Source organism: Garra rufa, chromosome 10, assembly GCF_049309525.1.
Source record: "Garra rufa chromosome 10, GarRuf1.0, whole genome shotgun sequence".
Taxonomy (NCBI): domain Eukaryota; kingdom Metazoa; phylum Chordata; class Actinopteri; order Cypriniformes; family Cyprinidae; genus Garra; species Garra rufa.
Genome location: NC_133370.1, coordinates 2605651 through 2625529, shown reverse-complemented (window position 1 = coordinate 2625529; position 19879 = coordinate 2605651). Strand labels below are relative to the sequence as shown.

Genomic DNA, 19879 nt, shown 5'->3' with positions numbered 1-19879 from the left:
CAATTTTGACATTTCTCAAAATTACAAGTTTATATCACAGTTCTGACTTTATTTCTCAGAATTGCTAAAAACAATTGCTTATCTCAAAATTTTGACTTTATAACTCGCAATTGAGTTTATATCTCACAATTCTGAAAGTGTTATAATGGATTATGGACTGGTATTTTAGTTAAAAACATTTTAATGATGGATTTGTTCCAGCTTTTGTCTTAAGATGTTAACTGATGGACTGGAGTATTGTGGATTGCTTGTGGATTATTGTGATGTTTTTATCAGCTGTTTGGACTCTCATTCTGACATTGAGGTGAGGACAATTAAATTTTTTGGTGAACTATGTAATGTTAAAAACACACAAAAAACACTATATACGCTTTTAAGAAGCTTTACTTATGCACCGCATTACTTTCACAGCTTTGGCTTAAACATTTTAAAAAGACACATTGAAATGCTAATAAACTCTTGTTACTGAAACCTCTTGATCTCACCTGAGAGTAATCAATAAGTTCAGTAGCGTCTTAAACATGATATCCATCAGCTGTCATAATTGCAAAAAGCGCCATAAAAATCTCAAGGTTTACCGTCAAGTCTCTGAAAAATACAGACTTTACTAAGCAAAAAGCACCAAATTATACACATTATCATCAACTGACTAGAGAAGTGCATCAGGATCTGAGAGTGTCAAGAACATATCTCACCCTATAATCAAAAGAAAACACATTTTGCTAAAGAAAATAAATCCATTTAGGACCATTAAGATTATTGTGCATTACTCTCATGACCATTCAAGCACATACGCCATCATCCCTTTTTTCTTTATGCACTGACTTTTTCTTTCTTTATAGGTTTTTGCTTACTCTCTTTGGCTTGTTTCTTTGGTTTCTTCATCTTCTCCACATCCTCCTCCTCTTCTTCTTCTACTTTCTTGACCTTCTTCTTGATTTTCACCTCTTTCTCTTTTGTCAGTCTCTCTTTGGTCTCATCTATTTCATCTCTTCCTCTTCTTCTGCGCATAGTGAAATTTGTCCCTCTTTTCTTCAGGAGCCTGAGGTCCGGAAGGGTCCGGTGTCTGTGGCTCTTGGAAACTCTCCCGCGAGTCCCCCTCTTGGATTTGCCTTCATTGTCATCGTCATCGTCGTCAATCCACCAGAACAATGTGTCCCATAAAGAAGTGTCCGGCTAAGAGTAATTATTCAGATGTCAATAATTAATATTTTTACACATAGATGTTTTTCATGCCTAAATCACAGTATTTCTATAGTGTCCATGTTGGATAATTATTATTGACAGGTTCACTGTATATTACTTGTCTTATTACACGGTTGCTCTTCAAATAAATACATATTAATATTAAAAATTGATTAGAATTGAACTGTTTTGATAATTTTATCTGCACATTAAAATAAAAGTTTCCGCCACTAAGAAAAATAGTTACTCGCAACAAGACAAAAAAGGCAACAGTATTACAGTAATATCAATACTAAGCATTGTGAAGTCATTTTCGCTAATTTAGACGCAAGATGGTGCTAATTGTGCTTGAAAGAAAGAAAAAAATGTGAGTCCGCGGAGTGATACGAGACACGAAAAAGTAGCGCCGGGATTGGCCAATCCGAATCAAGCCGTTTTAATTTAAGCGGAGTGTTTTCGTGCATGAAATGCAAGTGAAACGGATAAAAAATGTGAAATTAGTGTCCCTTTGGATAATAATTATGTATTGGATAATTATTATTGACAGGTTCAGTGTATATTACTCTTATTACACTGTTGCTCTTCAAATAAATATATATTAATATTAAAAAATTTATTAGATTTAACTGTTTTAATAATTTTATCTGCATAGTAAAATTAAAGCTTCCGCCACAAAGAAAAATAGTTACTCGCAATGTATAAAACAAGACAAAATAGGCAACAATATTACAGTAATATCAATACTAAGCATTGTGAGGTCATTTTCGCTAATTTTAGAGGCAAGATGGAGGTAATTGTGCTTGTAAGAAAGAAAAAAGTGCGAGTCCGCGGAGTGATACGAGACAGAATGAAGCCGTTTTAATTTAAGCGGAGCGTTTTCGCAAGCGCAACGGTCAAAATAATGTCCGTCTTTACGAAGAAAAATACAACTTTATTCGCCAAAGCAACTTCTTAACTATTATAGGCCTTGAGTTTGTATTATTCTCACCTCATGTGGTGTTATTTTCCCCTTTTTAATCACAGTGTGTCTGTCGTTTAGTGCTATGAGGTCTTCACTGACGTCTTTACGGCCTCTGACGGCTTCTGCGTGAGGAGGAAACATCAGCGATTTTAGAGCATGTTGTTTCTTCGTTACTTGAGAGTGTTTGGAGCGGTTTTGTCATTAACACACTTGCCGTGTAATCTTTGTAAACCGGAACTCAGCAGCAGGATGGTTATGGCTGCGATCAGACACCTGTTCAGCGTCACACCTTCCCACGGCGTCTCGATCTGCGTCAGATTCTGGATGGACAGAGCTTTGCGTAACGACGCTGCTGGACAGATGGAAAACACAGGTGAGTCGTTCAGGTGTTACACAGTTTAATTTAAATGGGGTTTAGATATGATAATGGAAAGCCAATTTCATACTCGCTTATTTCAGTTAATGTCATAAAACTAGTGAGCCAAGTAGTAGTAATGACAGTGTCGTGTAAACAAAGCTTAGCATAGATCATTGAATCCTATTAGACCAATAGCATCGCATTAGCATCGCAAAACTAGTTTTGGTATTTGTCCTATTTAAAACTAGAAAATTGCATCTTTACATTTTCCGTTGGTCTTAGTACATGATATAACTGCAGAAGAGTCAAGTTTTAAATGGGACAAATACCGAAACTCATTGGTCATTTTTGAACGCGATGCTATTGGTCTATTAGGATTCAATGATCTATGCTAAGCTATGCTAAAAGTGCTATCGCCAGAACAGGAGAACGGCTGAAGGGAGTTCAAAGCGGCAAAACTCAACTTATTAACTCAGGGGGAGTTGGAGTTGGAGAATTAGCCTATTTCCAAAAAAAGTTGGGTGTTCATTTAAATTGCATATCGTGAATCATTTGATTCAGATCAGGAGCAGGTTTGTGAATTTCTCGAATTGTGAATGATTCGCGATCCGCCCTCCGATTCTGTATCTAAAATGATGGTTTGCGAATCATTTGATTCAGATCGAAAGTTTGAAGCGTGGATCACGAATCATTTGATTCAAATCAGGACCTCAGATCGCGAATCATTTGATTGGAACTTCAAATCGCGAATCATGAATCATTTGATTTAGATTGAAAAATTGCGTATGATGAATCATTTGATTCAGATCGGAAGTGGGTACGTTAATCATTTCGTGCTCCGATTCTTTGAAACTTTGAAGCGCTAATCACGAATCATTTTATTTAGAGTTTGATCATTTGATCAGTTTTCGAAGCAGGTTCACAAATCTTTTGATTCAGATCAAAACTTTGGAGTGCGGCTCGCAAATCATTTGATTCGGTTCAGAAAAACTTTGGTGCGCGGATCACAAGTAATTTGATTCAGATCAAAACTTTGGAGTGCGAGTCATTTGATTCAGATCAAAACTTTGGAGTGCGAGTCATTTGATTCAGATCAAAACTTTGAAGCCCGAGTCATTTGATTCAGATCGAAACTTTGGAGGGCGAGTCATTTGATTCAGATCGAAACTTTGGAGGGCGGATCATGAGTCATTTGATTCAGATCAAAACTTTGGAGTGCCAGTCATTTGATTCAGATCAAAACTTTGGAGCGCCAGTCATTTGATTCAGATCAAAACTTTGGAGCGCGAGTCATTTGATTCAGATCAAAACTTTGAAGCCCGAGTCATTTGATTCAGATCGAAACTTTGGAGTGCGAGTCATTTGATTCAGATCAAAACTTTGGAGTGCGAGTCATTTGATTCAGATCAAAACTTTGGAGTGCGAGTCATTTGATTCAGATCAAAACTTTGAAGCCCGAGTCATTTGATTCAGATCGAAACTTTGGAGGGCGAGTCATTTGATTCAGATCGAAACTTTGGAGGGCGGATCACGAGTCATTTGATTCAGATCAAAACTTTGGAGTGCCAGTCATTTGATTCAGATCAAAACTTTGGAGCGCCAGTCATTTGATTCAGATCAAAACTTTGGAGCGCGAGTCATTTGATTCAGATCAAAACTTTGAAGCCCGAGTCATTTGATTCAGATCGAAACTTTGGAGTGCGAGTCATTTGATTCAGATCAAAACTTTGGAGTGCGAGTCATTTGATTCAAATCAAAACTTTGGAGTGCGAGTCATTTGATTCAGATCAAAACTTTGAAGCCCGAGTCATTTGATTCAGATCGAAACTTTGGAGGGCGAGTCATTTGATTCAGATCGAAACTTTGGAGGGCGGATCACGAGTCATTTGATTCAGATCAAAACTTTGGAGTGCCAGTCATTTGATTCAGATCAAAACTTTGGAGCGCCAGTCATTTGATTCAGATCAAAACTTTGGAGCGCGAGTCATTTGATTCAGATCAAAACTTTGGAGTGCGAGTCATTTGATTCAGATCAAAACTTTGAAGCCCGAGTCATTTGATTCAGATCGAAACTTTGGAGGGCGGATCACGAGTCATTTGATTCAGATCAAAACTTTGGAGCGCCAGTCATTTGATTCAGATCAAAACTTTGGAGTGCGAGTCATTTGATTCAGATCAAAACTTTGAAGCCCGAGTCATTTGATTCAGATCGAAACTTTGGAGGGCGGATCACGAGTCATTTGATTCAGATCAAAACTTTGGAGCGCGAGTCATTTGATTCAGATCAAAACTTTGGAGTGCGAGTCATTTGATTCAGATCAAAACTTTGAAGCCCGAGTCATTTGATTCAGATCGAAACTTTGGAGGGCGGATCACGAGTCATTTGATTCAGATCAAAACTTTGGAGTGCCAGTCATTTGATTCAGATCAAAACTTTGGAGCGCCAGTCATTTGATTCAGATCAAAACTTTGGAGCGCGAGTCATTTGATTCAGATCAAAACTTTGGAGTGCGAGTCATTTGATTCAGATCAAAACTTTGAAGCCCGAGTCATTTGATTCAGATCGAAACTTTGGAGGGCGGATCACGAGTCATTTGATTCAGATCAAAACTTTGGAGCGCCAGTCATTTGATTCAGATCAAAACTTTGGAGTGCGAGTCATTTGATTCAGATCAAAACTTTGAAGCCCGAGTCATTTGATTCAGATCGAAACTTTGGAGGGCGGATCACGAGTCATTTGATTCAGATCAAAACTTTGGAGCGCCAGTCATTTGATTCAGATCAAAACTTTGGAGCGCGAGTCATTTGATTCAGATCAAAACTTTGGAGTGCCAGTCATTTGATTCAGATCAAAACTTTGGAGTGCCAGTCATTTGATTCAGATCAAAACTTTGGAGCACCAGTCATTTGATTCAGATCAAAACTTTGGAGCGCGAGTCATTTGATTCAGATCACAACTTTGGAGCGCGAGTCATTTGATTCAGATCAAAACTTTGGAGCATGGATCGCGAATCATTTGATACTATGGAGCGCGTATCCTGAATCTTTTAATTCAGATCGAAACTTTGGAGTGCGAGTCATTTGATTCAGATCAAAACTGTGGATCGCGGATCACGAGTCATTTGATTCAGATCAAAACTTTGGAGTGCGAGTCATTTGATTCAGATCAAAACTTTGGAGCACGGATCACGAGTCATTTGATTCAGATCGAAACTGTGGATCGCGGATCACGAGTCATTTGATTCAGATCAAAACTTTGGAGTGCGAGTCATTTGATTCAGATCAAAACTGTGGATCGCGGATCACGAGTCATTTGATTCAGATCAAAACTTTGGAGTGCGAGTCATTTGATTCAGATCAAAACTGTGGATCGCGGATCACGAGTCATTTGATTCAGATCGAAACTTTGGAGTGCGAGTCATTTGATTCAGATCAAAACTTTGGAGCGCGAGTCATTTGATTCAGATCAAAACTTTGGAGCCCGGATCACGAGTAATTTGATTCAGATCAAAACTTTGGAGCCCGGATCACGAGTAATTTGATTCAGATCAAAACTTTGGAGCGCGAGTCATTTGATTCAGATCAAAACTTTGGAGCGCGAGTCATTTGATTCAGATCAAAACTTTGGAGCGCGAGTCATTTGATTCAGATCAAAACTTTGGAGTGCGAGTCATTTGATTCAGATCAAAACTTTGGAGCGCGAATCACGAGTCATTTGATTCAGATCAACTTTGGAGCTTGCCTCGCAATTCATTTGATTTAGATCGGAATGAATATAGAGATTTTTGGATGAACTCTGAATAAGGAAAATAGAGGTTTATATGGAGGAAAAATCATATTGCAATTTTTTTTTGCATTCTCTTGCAAATTGACAGCAATTAAGTTTTTCCTCCCATAGCAGTTTCTTTCTTTATTTATTTTTTAACTATCATTGTGTCCCTTTATTATAAACACTGGTTTTCATTTCTGTTAATTGTTACAGTTAGTGATAAAAAAAAAAAAGAACCTTAGAAACTAAATATTTCCAAATATTTTACACATTTATGTATATTTTTCACTGTATAAATTAGATTTTCATACATAAAAACATTAAGCTGTCTTTTAAAATTTAGGATAGGGGTTCAGATGGAAATTCAATTGAATTAAATTGATTCGGGATTGATTATAATTTAATTTGCAGAATAACACCACTGACACCTCTACTGATGAAACCAGCATAAGATCATTTCTGGTCTTAGGAGACTTAGGCGGGTCTGGTCTGATGTGGTTTAGTGTACGCAGTTACCAGGAGGTACATTAAATTACTTCATAATTTCTATAGGAAGTTATTAGTTGTGAGTTATCTTGCATATGATTGACCCATGTAACTGTTGATAGGCTAAAAATAAAAAAACAAGTGGTGGTCAAGAAAAGAGTGCGGATGAGCATGAATTTGTGTTTTGCAGGCGACCCGGGTGACATACTGGCGCTGGAGACCGGATGTTCCCGTGGAATCATCTTTGGGACCTGCTGGACGATTGGAGCTTCCTGTAGGACACAGAAGGTTTATTAATGGACCTGTGTTAGAGGTCATGTGCAGATGGTTTGCCTGCGTGTGATGCTTTAAACAGCAGCATGATCTCCAGCTGTCATGTGATATTAGACTCACCTCTCGCACCCTCCTCTGAGCGTACATCTCTAAAAACAACAACAACAACACGTCAGACGCACATCACAAACAGCTTACTGATGAATCAATACATTCTCAGTCATTTTAATGATTAAAAATGCAAGTTAACCTTATAATCTGTTAACTATGATCAGTAAAAAATACGTTAGATTTAACAAACAGTGGAGGTGATGTTGTACAATGCAGTATTATAAATATGTAGGAAATGGATTGCCTTATTTACTATAAAACATATTTGCAAGGAGAAATTGCTTGCATTTTTACAGTAATATTGTTAAAGTTATGTTTTTTGATCATTTGAATGATGGTCACATTATTATCTGTAGCTTTGCAAAACACTTTTAGGACTTGTTTACTCGTTTAGATTTTTAATGAAGTGGGACCAGATTTAGTTGTAGTTTGATCAAAAATAAATTATAAAAACTGTGGTTTCTTTTATTTATTTATTTTCTATTTTTCGCTTGTTTCTCACAGGGTTATTATCATTAAAACTGAAACTAAAATTAAAACCATTAAAAATTTTATTTCTCTAGAAATAAAATATAGTTGCCAAAGCAACATTTCACATTTGTAATTTATTTTAACTTGATATACTAAAATCGGTTAACTTTAATCAATACAATGGAATCAATGTTGTACAATGCAATACTATAAAAATGTAGGAAATTGTTTGCCTTTTAATGTACTGTAAAAACCTAATTGCTAGAAAAAAAAAATATTGCATGCATTTTAACAGTAATATTGTTTTTTAATCATTTTAATGATAGTCACATTATAATCTATAGCTTTAAAAAACTTTTTAAGTGGATTCTAATAATTTTTTTAATGAAGTGGAACCAGATTTAGTTGTAGTTTGATCAAAAATAAATTATAAAAACTGTGGTTTCTTTTATTTATTTATTTTCTATTTTTCGCTTGTTTCTCACAGGGTTATTATCATTAAAACTGAAACTATTAAAAAACAATTTAATTTCTTTAGAAATTAATTTCTAAATAAAATATAGTTGCCAAAGGAATATTTCTCACTTTAATTTAGTTTAACTTGATGTACTAAAACCTGTTAACTTTAATCAATAAAAATACATTAGATTTAACAAACAATGGAAGTAATGTTGTACAATGCAATACTATAAAAATGTAGGAAATGGATTGCCTTATTTACTGTAAAAACCTATTTGGAAGGAGAAATTGCATGTGTTTTTACAGTGATATTGTTATTTTTTTTAAATAATTTTAATGATAGTCACATTATAATCTATAACTGTAAAAACCTATTTGCAAGGAGAAATTGCATGCAATTTTATTTTATTTTAAATAATTTTTGGGTTTTAGATGTTGTTTATATATAGTTTATTTATTATTAATATTATTATTTTTCACTTGTTTCCCACAGGGTTATCATTAAAACTGAAACAAAAAAAAAACCATTAAAAAAAAAAAACTATTTAATTTTTTTAGAAATAAATTCACTGAAATAAAATATAGTTGCCAAAGCAACATCTCTCACTTTAATTTAGTTTAAAGTAACTAAAAATGAATAACAACTACTTGAAGTTACTGTTAAAAATAATTATATACAGTGTATATATATATATTTTTTTTATTAAAATGAAAACGAAAAATCTAAAAATAAAAACTGATTTAAAATATTACCGCAAACTATAATAGTATTTTAATAGATATAAATGCTAGTTAACCTGTTAATTAATTCATTTTAGGCAGTGAAAATAATGTTAGATTTAACAAATAATGCAAGTGATTTTATTGTACAATGCAATGCTATAAAAAAAGTAAGAATAAATTGAATTATTTATGGTAAAGTCCTATATACAATATTAAACATGCATGCACTTTTAAAGTAAAGTTGTTAAAACCGTGTTTTTGACAGTAAGAACTGCAAGTCACATTATAGTCTGTAGCTGTAGAAAGAGCTGTTGGCCGGTGTCATGTTGCTCGGGTCTGTCAAGGTTATTGTGATGTATTATTAGACTCTCTGTTCACTTTAACACCACAAATAGTGTGGATGCTTTCAGCCCCGATCTTAATTTAGAAAGAGCACTTTGTTCCCAAGACATCTTGACTCCTGAGGCTTTATAATTGAGTTTGCAACAGAAGTACAGGATAGAAACATGCTTACACCTCCACAAATCACTGCTCTGCTTGTTTGCTCATTTTTACCTGCTCTGGCTCCTGTTCGCACTTGTCTGATAGGTTTCTGAGGAGGAACTTCTTGCAGTGGTTTACCAAGTTCTTCCTCAAATGTCTCAAAGGTGCTTTCGTCCATAGCTCACCTGAGAAACAAGGTGGATTTTGAAAGCTGGTGGCCACATAAATCTCTAAAGAAATCCAGATGTGTGCTGAAACTTCTCAAACAGCAGAGGTAAATATTGTAAGACGTGCAGACAGGCAGAAAGTTATAAATACTTGATCTTTTCAGAGCCTCAGCACGCTGGCAACGCAGTTCATGACGCATTAAACATCTCAGATAATTAAACACAGACACCGTGAAAGAAATTAAAACACATTGTGATTGTCTTGCAAAGTTCTAAACATAAATGATCAAATGCAACAAAGAATTTCCATGTTTAAGCTTCATGCATTATGCAAAAACAGCTATAGTAAATATTTTTGTTCACAGCATATTTTTATAAAAATTCTTTAGACCTGTAAGTGATAATTAAAAAATTTAATTTTAAAATGTACAGTCTCTTCTGCTCATCAAGGCTGAATTTATTTGATCAAAAATACAGAAAAAAACTGTAATATTGCAAAATGTTATTACAATATAAAATAATGGTTTTTATTTTAATAAACTTTAAAATGTAATTTATTCCTGTGATGCAAAGCTGAATTTTCGTCAGCTGTTACTCCAGTCTTAAGTGTCACACGATCCTTTATAAATCATTCTGATTTGCTGATTTATTATTAGAATTATCAATGTTGGAAACGTATTTTTTTGGAACCTGTGATTATTATTATTTTTTTGATTATCAGGATTCTTTTATGAATAACAAGTAAAAAAAAAAAACAGTGTTTATTCAAAGTATAAATCCTTTCTAACAATGTAAATCTGTGCTATCACTTTTTATTAATTTAGCACATCCTTGCTGAATAAAACTATTAATTTCGTTCAAAAAAGAAAGAATAAAAATGTAATGACCTCAAGCTTTTGAACAATAGTGTATATTGTTAGAAACCTTTCTATTTTAAATAACTGCTGTTCGTTTTTACCTTTTATTGATCAAAGAATCCTGAAAAAACTATCACAGGATGCAACAAAAATATTAAGCAGCATAAGAATGATTTCTGAAGGATCATGTGACACTGAAGACTGGAGTAATGATGTTGAAAATGTAGCTTTGTATCACAGGAATAAATTACATTTTAAAATATATTCACGTAGAAAATTGAATTCACGTTATTTTTTAAATTGAAATTACAGTTTTTTTCTGTATTATTGATAAGATAAATCATTGATGAGCATAAGAAACGTCTTTAAAAGCCATTAAACTATTTTTACTGATCCCAAACTTTTAAAACTTTTAATAAAGGTCTGGGAAAAATTTCTGATTAAATAAAAAAAAAAAATAATGTTTTCATTCAGTGCAACACAATATTTGTGTCAAAATTCAAACAACATGCATATTCTGACTTTATTCTGACACATTTTAGTGGGTATCTTCTGTAAAATGTATTATATTTAATTTTTTGCTCAGAAAAACAAAAACAAAAATGCAATTAAATTAAAGAGAAAACTTTAAATTTTTTGGGGGGAAAAACAAAAACAAGTTAAAGCAGTATTACATTACAAAAAAAAATCTTATTAAATATTTTAGAGCATAACATAATTGTAATTAAACTAAAAATCCAGATAAACAGCTGGAGGAGTAATTTACGTTCATTAGTCCGACAATGTAGAAACCCTGTAAATCTTATGACCAGTTTATTCATTGCAGTTAGTCATATTTTGTCAAAAAACAATGGAAATTGCTTTTTACTTCATGCTATTTCCTGCTTATTGTGAAAATGGTCTGTATCTCACCGTGTCCAAACAATAACTGTCCTTAAATATCACACACATCAGAAGCACCAAACGCCTCATCCAGCAACTAGACGTCACCTTTGACCCCTGTAACAGTGTGGCTTACCTGCATGGAGGTGAGCAGGAGACCCGAGGAGGAGCAGACGGAGAGGACGACGGTGTGAGAGAGCTGGAGCATGTGTAGTGTGTAGGACACACACACACACACACACACACACGCACACACACATGCTTTTGACAGCCACGCACAGGTGCGGCAGAATGAAGCCGTGCCATTACAGGACACTGATAATTCCCTGGGATGAAGTGTGATTTATTTAAGAGGCGAAGGCTGACTGTCAGAAGTCTGTGCATTACAGCAGCATCTGAAACATGCATCCCAGAATACTAAACAATGTGAATCAAAAGTAAAAGAATAGTTTGTGTTTTTGGTCAAATCATTGATTTATAGTGCTTTCTAAGTGATAGTTTAAAAATTCTTCATGATGCCATAGAAGAACCTTTTTGGTTAAAATGGTTCCATAAAGAACCTTTAACATCTGAAGAACCTTTCTGTTTCACAAAAGGTTCTTTGTGGTGAAAGAAGGTTCTTCAGATTATAAAAAGGTATGCAAGAGATGTTTTTATTATTATTTTTTTTTAAAGAACCTTTGACTGAATGGTTCTTTGTCGATCCAAAAATGGTTCTTCTATGGCATCGCTGTGAAGAACCTTTTAAAGCACCTTTATTTTTAAGAGTGTATTTTTATGTCATTTAGTGAGGATTTGATGACTTGTTTTATTTAAGAATTTCATTAATGGAATTTTTTCTTGGGAAAATGTAGGTTTTTCTTTCAAATATCAAACTGAAAAAGCGTAAATAATTGCTTTTTTGTATTTGGGTCAAAGGCATTAAGATGTCCACTTCCAAAAGTGATTTTATGTCCATAGAAAGCACATTAAATTTAAGTAAAGTGTCTACTTTTAAGGTTTCAAATAAGCTTTTGGAAAATAAAATGTCAAAATTAGGTTAAAAATAATGTTTTCATTCAGTGCAACACAATATTTATGTCAAAATTCAAACAACATGCTTATTCTGACTTTATTCTGACACATTTTAGTGGGTATCTTCTGTAAAGTAGGGTAAAATGTATTATATTTATTTTTTGCTCAGAAAATCAAAATCAAAAATGCAATTAAATTAAAGAGAAAACTTAAAAACAATTTGTAAACAAGTGTAATACTGCTTTAACTTGTTTTTCCAAAAAATTTGTTTAAAATTTTGTTCGTCTTTGACTCATTTGTTGCAAGAAAAATATTATTAAATTATTTTATAATTTTTCTTGAAGTTTTATTAATATTAATTTTAATGTCTGCTACTCTGAGTCTGCCATGTTAATAGTATTTGCTTTTAATGTGGTGTTTAATATATATACTTTAATTTTATAAATATTTTATAATGTGTAAAAGTTAATCAGAAGATCTGTCTATAATGTGCATGTCATATTTTGCTACAAAATCAAAAGTAAAAAATTAAATACAGCAGTTATTTAAAATAGGAAGGTTTTCTCACAATATACACTACTGTTCAAAAGTTTGGGGTCAGTACATTTTTATTCTTTCTTTTTTTTTTTTAAAGAAATTGATACTTGTATTCACCAAGGATGTGTTAAATTAATAAAAAGTGATAGCATAGATTTACATTGTTAGGAAAGATTTATATTTTCAATAAACACTGTTCTTTTTAACTTCTTGTTCATCAAAGAATCCTGAAAAAATAATAACAGGTTCCCAACATTGATGATTCTAATAATAAATCAGCATATTAGAATGATTTCTGAAGGATCATGTGACACTTAAGACTATTTAGCAGAAAAGCAAAACTTAGGACTATTATAATTTAAGACATTATTTTTTCAATCTTACTTCAGGAAGTGACATCATTTTGAAAGGAACACAGCAGCAGAAACATCAGTAAGTATTATTAATATATTTGATATATTTGTTTGTAATGTCAGAATGAAATTGATAAAATATTGTATATGCTTTATTTTATATAGTTTAATTTGGATTATTTTAAATCCAATGCTGATTCTGCCATGTTAATAGAATTTGCTGTCGATATTGCATGAAATAAATAAATAAATAGTCACAAAACCAAAAAAATCTAATATCTTGTAAGATATTCTATTTTGCATTATAAATAGGACTGTTAGAATTGTTTTGCATTTTTTTTCATGATGATTAAATACATTTCCAGTTCATCCTCGATCAGGAAGTGACATTTTGGAAGGAACATTGTGCAGACATCAGTAAGTATTATCAATGTGGTTTTAAATAATATATATTTTTATTTTATATATAGTTTAAACGTTGCGTGTCATATATTGCTAGAAAATCACAAGTAAAACATTAAATTATTTTGCAGAAAATGAAACCTATAAGACTAGATTTTTATTATTATTATTTTCATCAATTCCTTCATCTTCAGGAAACCAATGTTTTTGCCGCCGACCTTCGATGATCCAGTTCATCCATAATAATAAGCAAAAATTACTCAAGATAATCTAACATTTGTTTTTCTTTTTTTATTGCTGAAGAGTTGACATTTTTCTCCTGCGGTCTACTGTACAGACGTGAATTTACTTTTCTCTAAACCTGAGGCTTTTGGTTTAAAAAAGGGTTTGACATTTGACAAAAATAGAACTTTTTATATTAAAAACAAACAAGCAAACCCTTCCCAGATTTAAAAAGTAACGCAAAAGTAACACAACGCATTACTTTTCATAAAAAGTAACTAAGTAACGTAATTACTTACTTTTTTAGGGAGTAACTCAATATTGTAATGCATTACTTTTAAAATGAACTTTCCCCATGTGTGTATTGCACAGAGCAAGAGGGCCATTCAGAGATGAACACTAGAGGACGCTGTAACTTCAAAAACGTCTTTGTAAATGATATTGGGTTTGCAAAGGAGAAAAACATGGAAGCATTAAATCTACAGATCAACAAATCTGCCCTGAATTTGACTGTGAATTCTCTTTAATCTCATTTACACCAGCTGTAAGAGAAACAGAAACTGATGAACATGAGCTGAATACCAAAACCAGCTCTCTTTGTGTGTATTAACACATTAGAGGATTATTTTGGAGGTAATAGTGGAGTGTCTGCTATTCCTCTGATACCACAGGTCTTCCCAATGGCAAGAGTTGCATCATGACCGACATCTAAAGCGGCGACTGAAGTGTCTTTCTCTCCTTCATGGCTGATTTGATTGCGATTAGTGGGTGAGACGGACTGACAGTGTGTCCCGACTGCGCAGCCGAAGAGCTTTCAGCTGTCTGCTCTCATTAAATGCTCTGTTAGGAGGGTGAGACAGTATTTCAGATGTTGCAGGAGTGGAAATGGCGTCTCCGTGTGACCTTTCCCCGCTCAGAACGAGTCCTCGCTGTCAGCGACGTGCTTTTAGTGTCTGATGTTAATGCTCAGGTGGTGCAGACGGGTTTATGCTGCAGGACGGCCATGAAATCTTCAAGAACGATGAATGTTCAGTTGTTACTTGGCATTTCGCAGAACCTTCTCAACTGGCAGAACTCTTCTTTTATTAGTTTAGACTGACCTCCGTTAGACTATCACACCACAATTGTAGATAAAAATATATATGTGACCCTGGAGCACAAAACCAGTCTTAAGTCGCTGGGGTATATTTGTAGCAATAGCCAAAAATACATAGTATGGGTCAAAATTTTTGATTTTTCTTTTATGCCAAAAATCATTAAGAAATTAAGTAAAGTTCATGTTCCATGAAGATTTTTTGTAAAATTCATACTGTAAACATATCAAAATGTAATTTTTGATTTGTTATATGCATTGTTAAGAACCTAATTTGGACAACTTTAAAGGTGATTTTCTCAGTCTTTTAGATTTTTTTGCATCCTCAGATTTCTGATTTCAAATAGATGTATCTCAGTCAAATATTGTCCTATCCTAACAAACCATACATCAATAGAAAGCTTATTTATTGAGCTTATTGTATAAGTCTCAGTTTTGTCAAATTTAACCTTATGACTGGTTTTGTGGTCCAGGGTCACATATATTGCCGTAATACTTTTTAAAGGAGACCTTTTTGCTCATCAAGGCTGCGTTTATTTGATTAAAAATACAGAAAAACTGTTATATTGTGAAATATTAATGTTAATATTAATATTAACAATTTAAAATGGTGGTTTTCTGTTTTAAAATACTTTAAAATCTAATTTATTTCTGTGATGCAAAGCTGACTTTTTAGCATCATTACTGCAGTCTTCAGTGTCACATGATCCTTCAGAAATCATTCTAATATACTGATTTATTATCAATGTTGGAAACAGTGCTGATTAATATTTGTGTTGCAATCTGTGATAATTTTTTCTCAGGATTCTTTGATCAATAAAAGGTTACAAATAACAGCATTTATTTAAAATAGAAAGTTTTTTTCAATAATATGCACTACTGTTTGAAAGTTTGGGGTCAGTTTTTTTTTTCTTTCTCTTTTTGAAATAAATTAATACTTTTATTCTGCAAGGATGTGGTAAATTGATTAAAAAAAGTGATAGTATTCTTAGAGATTTTTTAACTTTTTATTCATCAAAGAATCCTGAAAAAAGTATCACAGGTTCCAAACAAATGTTAAGCAGCACAACTGTTTCCAACATTGATGATGAAAGTAATAAATCAGTATATAAGAGTGATTTCTGAAGGATCATGTGAAATAAATTCTATTTTAAAGTATATTAAAATATCAAGCTGTTATTTTAAATTGCAAAAAATATTACATAATATTACTTTTTCCCCCCTGTATTTTTGATCAAATAACTGGAACTTTGATGAGCATAAGAGACTTTAAAAAAAAAAAAAAACATTTTAAAAATTGAGCGACAGTGTATATATAATACCACTTTTTTTCTAGAAGGGGTTGTTTTTGAAAATTAATTTACCAAAAAACTTTTTTGGGAATTTTGACTTAACCTGTTTTTTGAGATGTAGATTTATTTATTTTTTTTAATCAAATTCAACAATCCCTCAACCCTCACAATACATCAGTTGGATTACATCTATTCTGACCATTGATTTCCATAAGATAATTGAAAAGAAATTAATATTTGAATAAAAGTCACTTATGTCCATATGTGTGTATATAGTCAATCAATTCTAACAATAAATAATAGAGTAAATGATGCATTTAAGAAAAAAACAGTAAATTATAAAATTAAAAATGTGACAACTAGCCCCGGTCTTTACTATCAATGAAAGCTTTAAATTGTTAAGAACAGCTTTCACTCATATTTTCACAGCTTTACGTAAAAACATACACTAGGTTTGTAAGTTAATGTTTATGCAAGAAGTCTCTTCTGCTCACCAAGGCTGCATTTAGTTGATTAAAAATACAGTAAAATCTGTAGAAATTGTGAAATATTATTACAATTTAAAACCGTTGTTTTCTAAGTGAATATATGTTGAAATGTAATTTATTTCTGTGATGCGCAGCTGAATTTTCAGCATCATTACTCTAGTCTTCAGTGTCACATGATCCTTCATAAATCATTCTAATATGCTTAATTGCTGCGTAAAAAACATTTCAGACTTTTACAGTTGAAGACAGTTGTGCTGACCAATATTCTTTGTAGAAAACTCTTACAATTTATATTTCAGGATTCACAGACTAATAGTAAGTTCAAAAGAACAGCCTTTATTCGAATTAGAAATCTATTGCAACATTATAAATGTCTCTACTGTCGCTTTTGATCAATTTAATGCATCCATGCTGAATAAAAGTATCACTTTTTTTCTTATCACCTTCTTTTTCAATCTTACTGACCCCCAAACTTCTGAACAGTGATATATATCTGTCTGAAACACATTTCAGATCTATTTCCAGGCGCAGACGCAGAGGGGTTGGACTGCTCTCATGCGCACCTGAGCGATCATCAGTAATAGTCTCTCTGCTAACAGTGACCTGAAGCCCAAACAAATGATCTTGAGTCTTAAAAGTGTTTGAGGTCTTTTTGAGCCGTGGCCAGTGTTAAGTGGAGGGTAAGAAAGTGGGCTATCGTCGCCCAGGGCCTCTCAATGCCCTAAATACACCAACACAAGTGAAGCTACAGCGGGTCTGTGCTGGGAATCGCCCCGCTTTATTCTCTGTAAAAAATGACACTGTTTTTTTGTTCCTCGTAAAGGACACACGCTGAGCGCTCAATAAACCAGACCTCGTCCCAGGACACAAGACTGCGCAGATGGGCTGCAAAGCGCTGTGATCTTTGGCAAGGACAAGGAGCCGGATTGGAGCAGAGGTACGGCTCTATGGCTTTCTGGAGACACATTCTGGATGTAGTAGAAGGCAAACATGACATTTGTGTGGTATAACGGCCTTTCTCATCATTTCAACACTTCAGTTAGATTTAGAAATGTGTTAATGTGTATTTTTGAGGCATGCTGTAGGGTCAGTCTTTCTACAGAATTGGTACAGAGTTGGAAATGTATTGGGAAAAATGTGTTTTTCCAAAAAAAAAAATTGTATTGCAATTTCAGAAAGTTTTGGAATATTTGTCATCTTCCCGAATTTGTCACTACCAAAACACAGTAATAATATTTTAATTAGAAGGGTTATATTGACCTATTACGATTTTGCTTGCATCTAGATTGTAAATATGTGTGACCCTGGACCACAAAACCAGTCATATGGTTAAATTTTACAAAACTGAGATGTATGCATCATATGAAAGCTAAATAAATAAGCTTTCTATTGATGCATGGTTTGTTAGGATAGGACAATATTTGGCCGAGATACATCTATTTGAAAATCTGGAATCTGAGGGTGCAAAAAAATCAAAATGCTGAGAAAATCACATTTAAATTTCTTCAAATTAAGTTCTTAGCAATGCATATTACTAATCAAAAAGTACATTTTGATATATTTATAGTAGGAATTTTACAAAAAAATCTTCATGGAACATGATCTTTACTTAAATTCCTAATGATTTTTGGCATAAAAGAAAAATCTATAATTTTGACCCATACAATGTATTTTTGGCTATTGCTACAAATATACTCCAGCGACTTAAGACTGGTTTTGTGGTCCAGGGTCACATATATATTTTTTGCTATTTTATTAATTTTTCTCAGAGTTTAATTCATAACAATTACATTTTTAACAATATTTCAAGTGTAATTTATGAGATTTATTTTATTGTGAATGCAAATTTGTTTTCGTAAAAGGCAAATTTCAAAGTTATGGATTTACTCTACCGTTCAAAAGTTTGGGGTCAGTAAGACTTGTAATAGTCTTTTAAAGAAGTCTCTTCTGCTCATCAAGGCTGCATTTATTCGATTAAAAATGCAGAAAAAAACCTGTAATTTGGCAAAATGTTTTTACAATATAAAATAATGTTTTTTATGTTAACATACTTTAAAATAGAATTTATTCCTGTGATGAAAAGCTGAATTTTTATCAGCTGTTACTCCAGTCTTAAGTGTCACATGATCCTTCAGAAATCATTCTAATATGCGGATTTATTATTAGAATGATCAATGGTGGATGATATCAACAGTTGTGCTGCCAAATATTTTTTGGAACCGGTGATTTTTTTTTTTTTTTTTTCAGGATTCTTTCAGGAATAACAAGTTTAAAAAGTACAGTGTTTATTCAAAATATATATATATATTTTTTTATATAACAATGTAACTTATTTATTATTAACTTTTAATTATTAACTTAATACACCCTTGGTAAATAAAAGTATTAATTTCTTTAAAAAAAAAAACAATAAAAATGTACTGACCCCAAACTTTTGAACGGTAGTGTACATTGAACCAATCGTTATCGTAACATCTTAGTTCATAGTAAACTTTTATTTTTTGACAAAACATCCCATGTGATGCTTTAGTAGTGACCACATTTTTAACTCTCATCCGAAAGCACTACTAAAACAAACTGAAATACCAAAAAAATTGCATAACTGTACCAAAATATTGTTTATTTCCCCAAATATGATGATTATTTGTTATGTGTCTAGTTTAAACCAGTCTCGGCCAATAGACTAAAACATAAACTGTTTTGGTAGTGGCATGAAAAATGTGGGACTTTTTTACTTTTTCATAATTTAAGTGAATATTTTAATGTATACACACAAATAGTAACTTATGTACATACGTGTGTGTGTGTGTGTGTGTGTGTGTGTATGTGTGTATATATAGTCAATATATATTGTAAAAAAAGTAAATGAATTAAATTAAAAATGTGACAACTAGCCCCTGTCTACACTCTAAATGAAAGCTCTAAATTGTTAAGAACAGCTTAATTGATTATTTAACTCATATTTTCCCAGCTTTATGAAATATGCATTTGATTAAAAATACAGTAAAAACTGTAGAAATTGTGAAATATTACAATTTAAAACAGCTGTTTTCTAAGTGAATATCTGTTAAAATGTAATTTATTTCTGTGATCAAAGCTGAATTTTCAGCATCATTCCTCCAGTCTCCAGTGTCACATGATCGATAATATGCTTAATAGCTATGTAAGAAACATTTCAGATTATTACCGATGTTAAAAACAGTTGTGCTGCACAATATTTTTGTGGAAACTGTGATAGGTTTTTTTTTTGCTTCACTATTTATATATATATAAAATCATAATTTATTGTGTAC

The 19879-nt window shown here is 32.8% G+C and overlaps 1 protein-coding gene across 2 annotated transcripts; it reads right to left on the bottom strand.

Moving 5' to 3' along the window:
- Positions 1–366: 366 nt before the first annotated feature.
- LOC141344976 (uncharacterized) lies at positions 367–11396 on the bottom strand. Of its 2 annotated transcripts, none has more exons than XM_073849876.1 (7): positions 11322–11396; positions 9352–9464; positions 7153–7181; positions 6968–7031; positions 2361–2498; positions 2174–2268; positions 367–1176 (listed from the first exon to the last, which is right to left on the bottom strand). In XM_073849876.1, the coding sequence occupies exons 2-7, from the start codon at positions 9455–9457 to the stop codon at positions 814–816; spliced, it is 795 nt and encodes a 264-aa protein (XP_073705977.1). In that variant the 5' UTR covers positions 9458–9464; positions 11322–11396; the 3' UTR covers positions 367–813. The 2 variants fall into 2 exon arrangements, with proteins under 2 accessions (XP_073705977.1, XP_073705978.1); XM_073849877.1 differs by having other exon boundaries at positions 2361–2495.
- Between the last annotated feature and the right edge of the window lie 8483 nt (positions 11397–19879).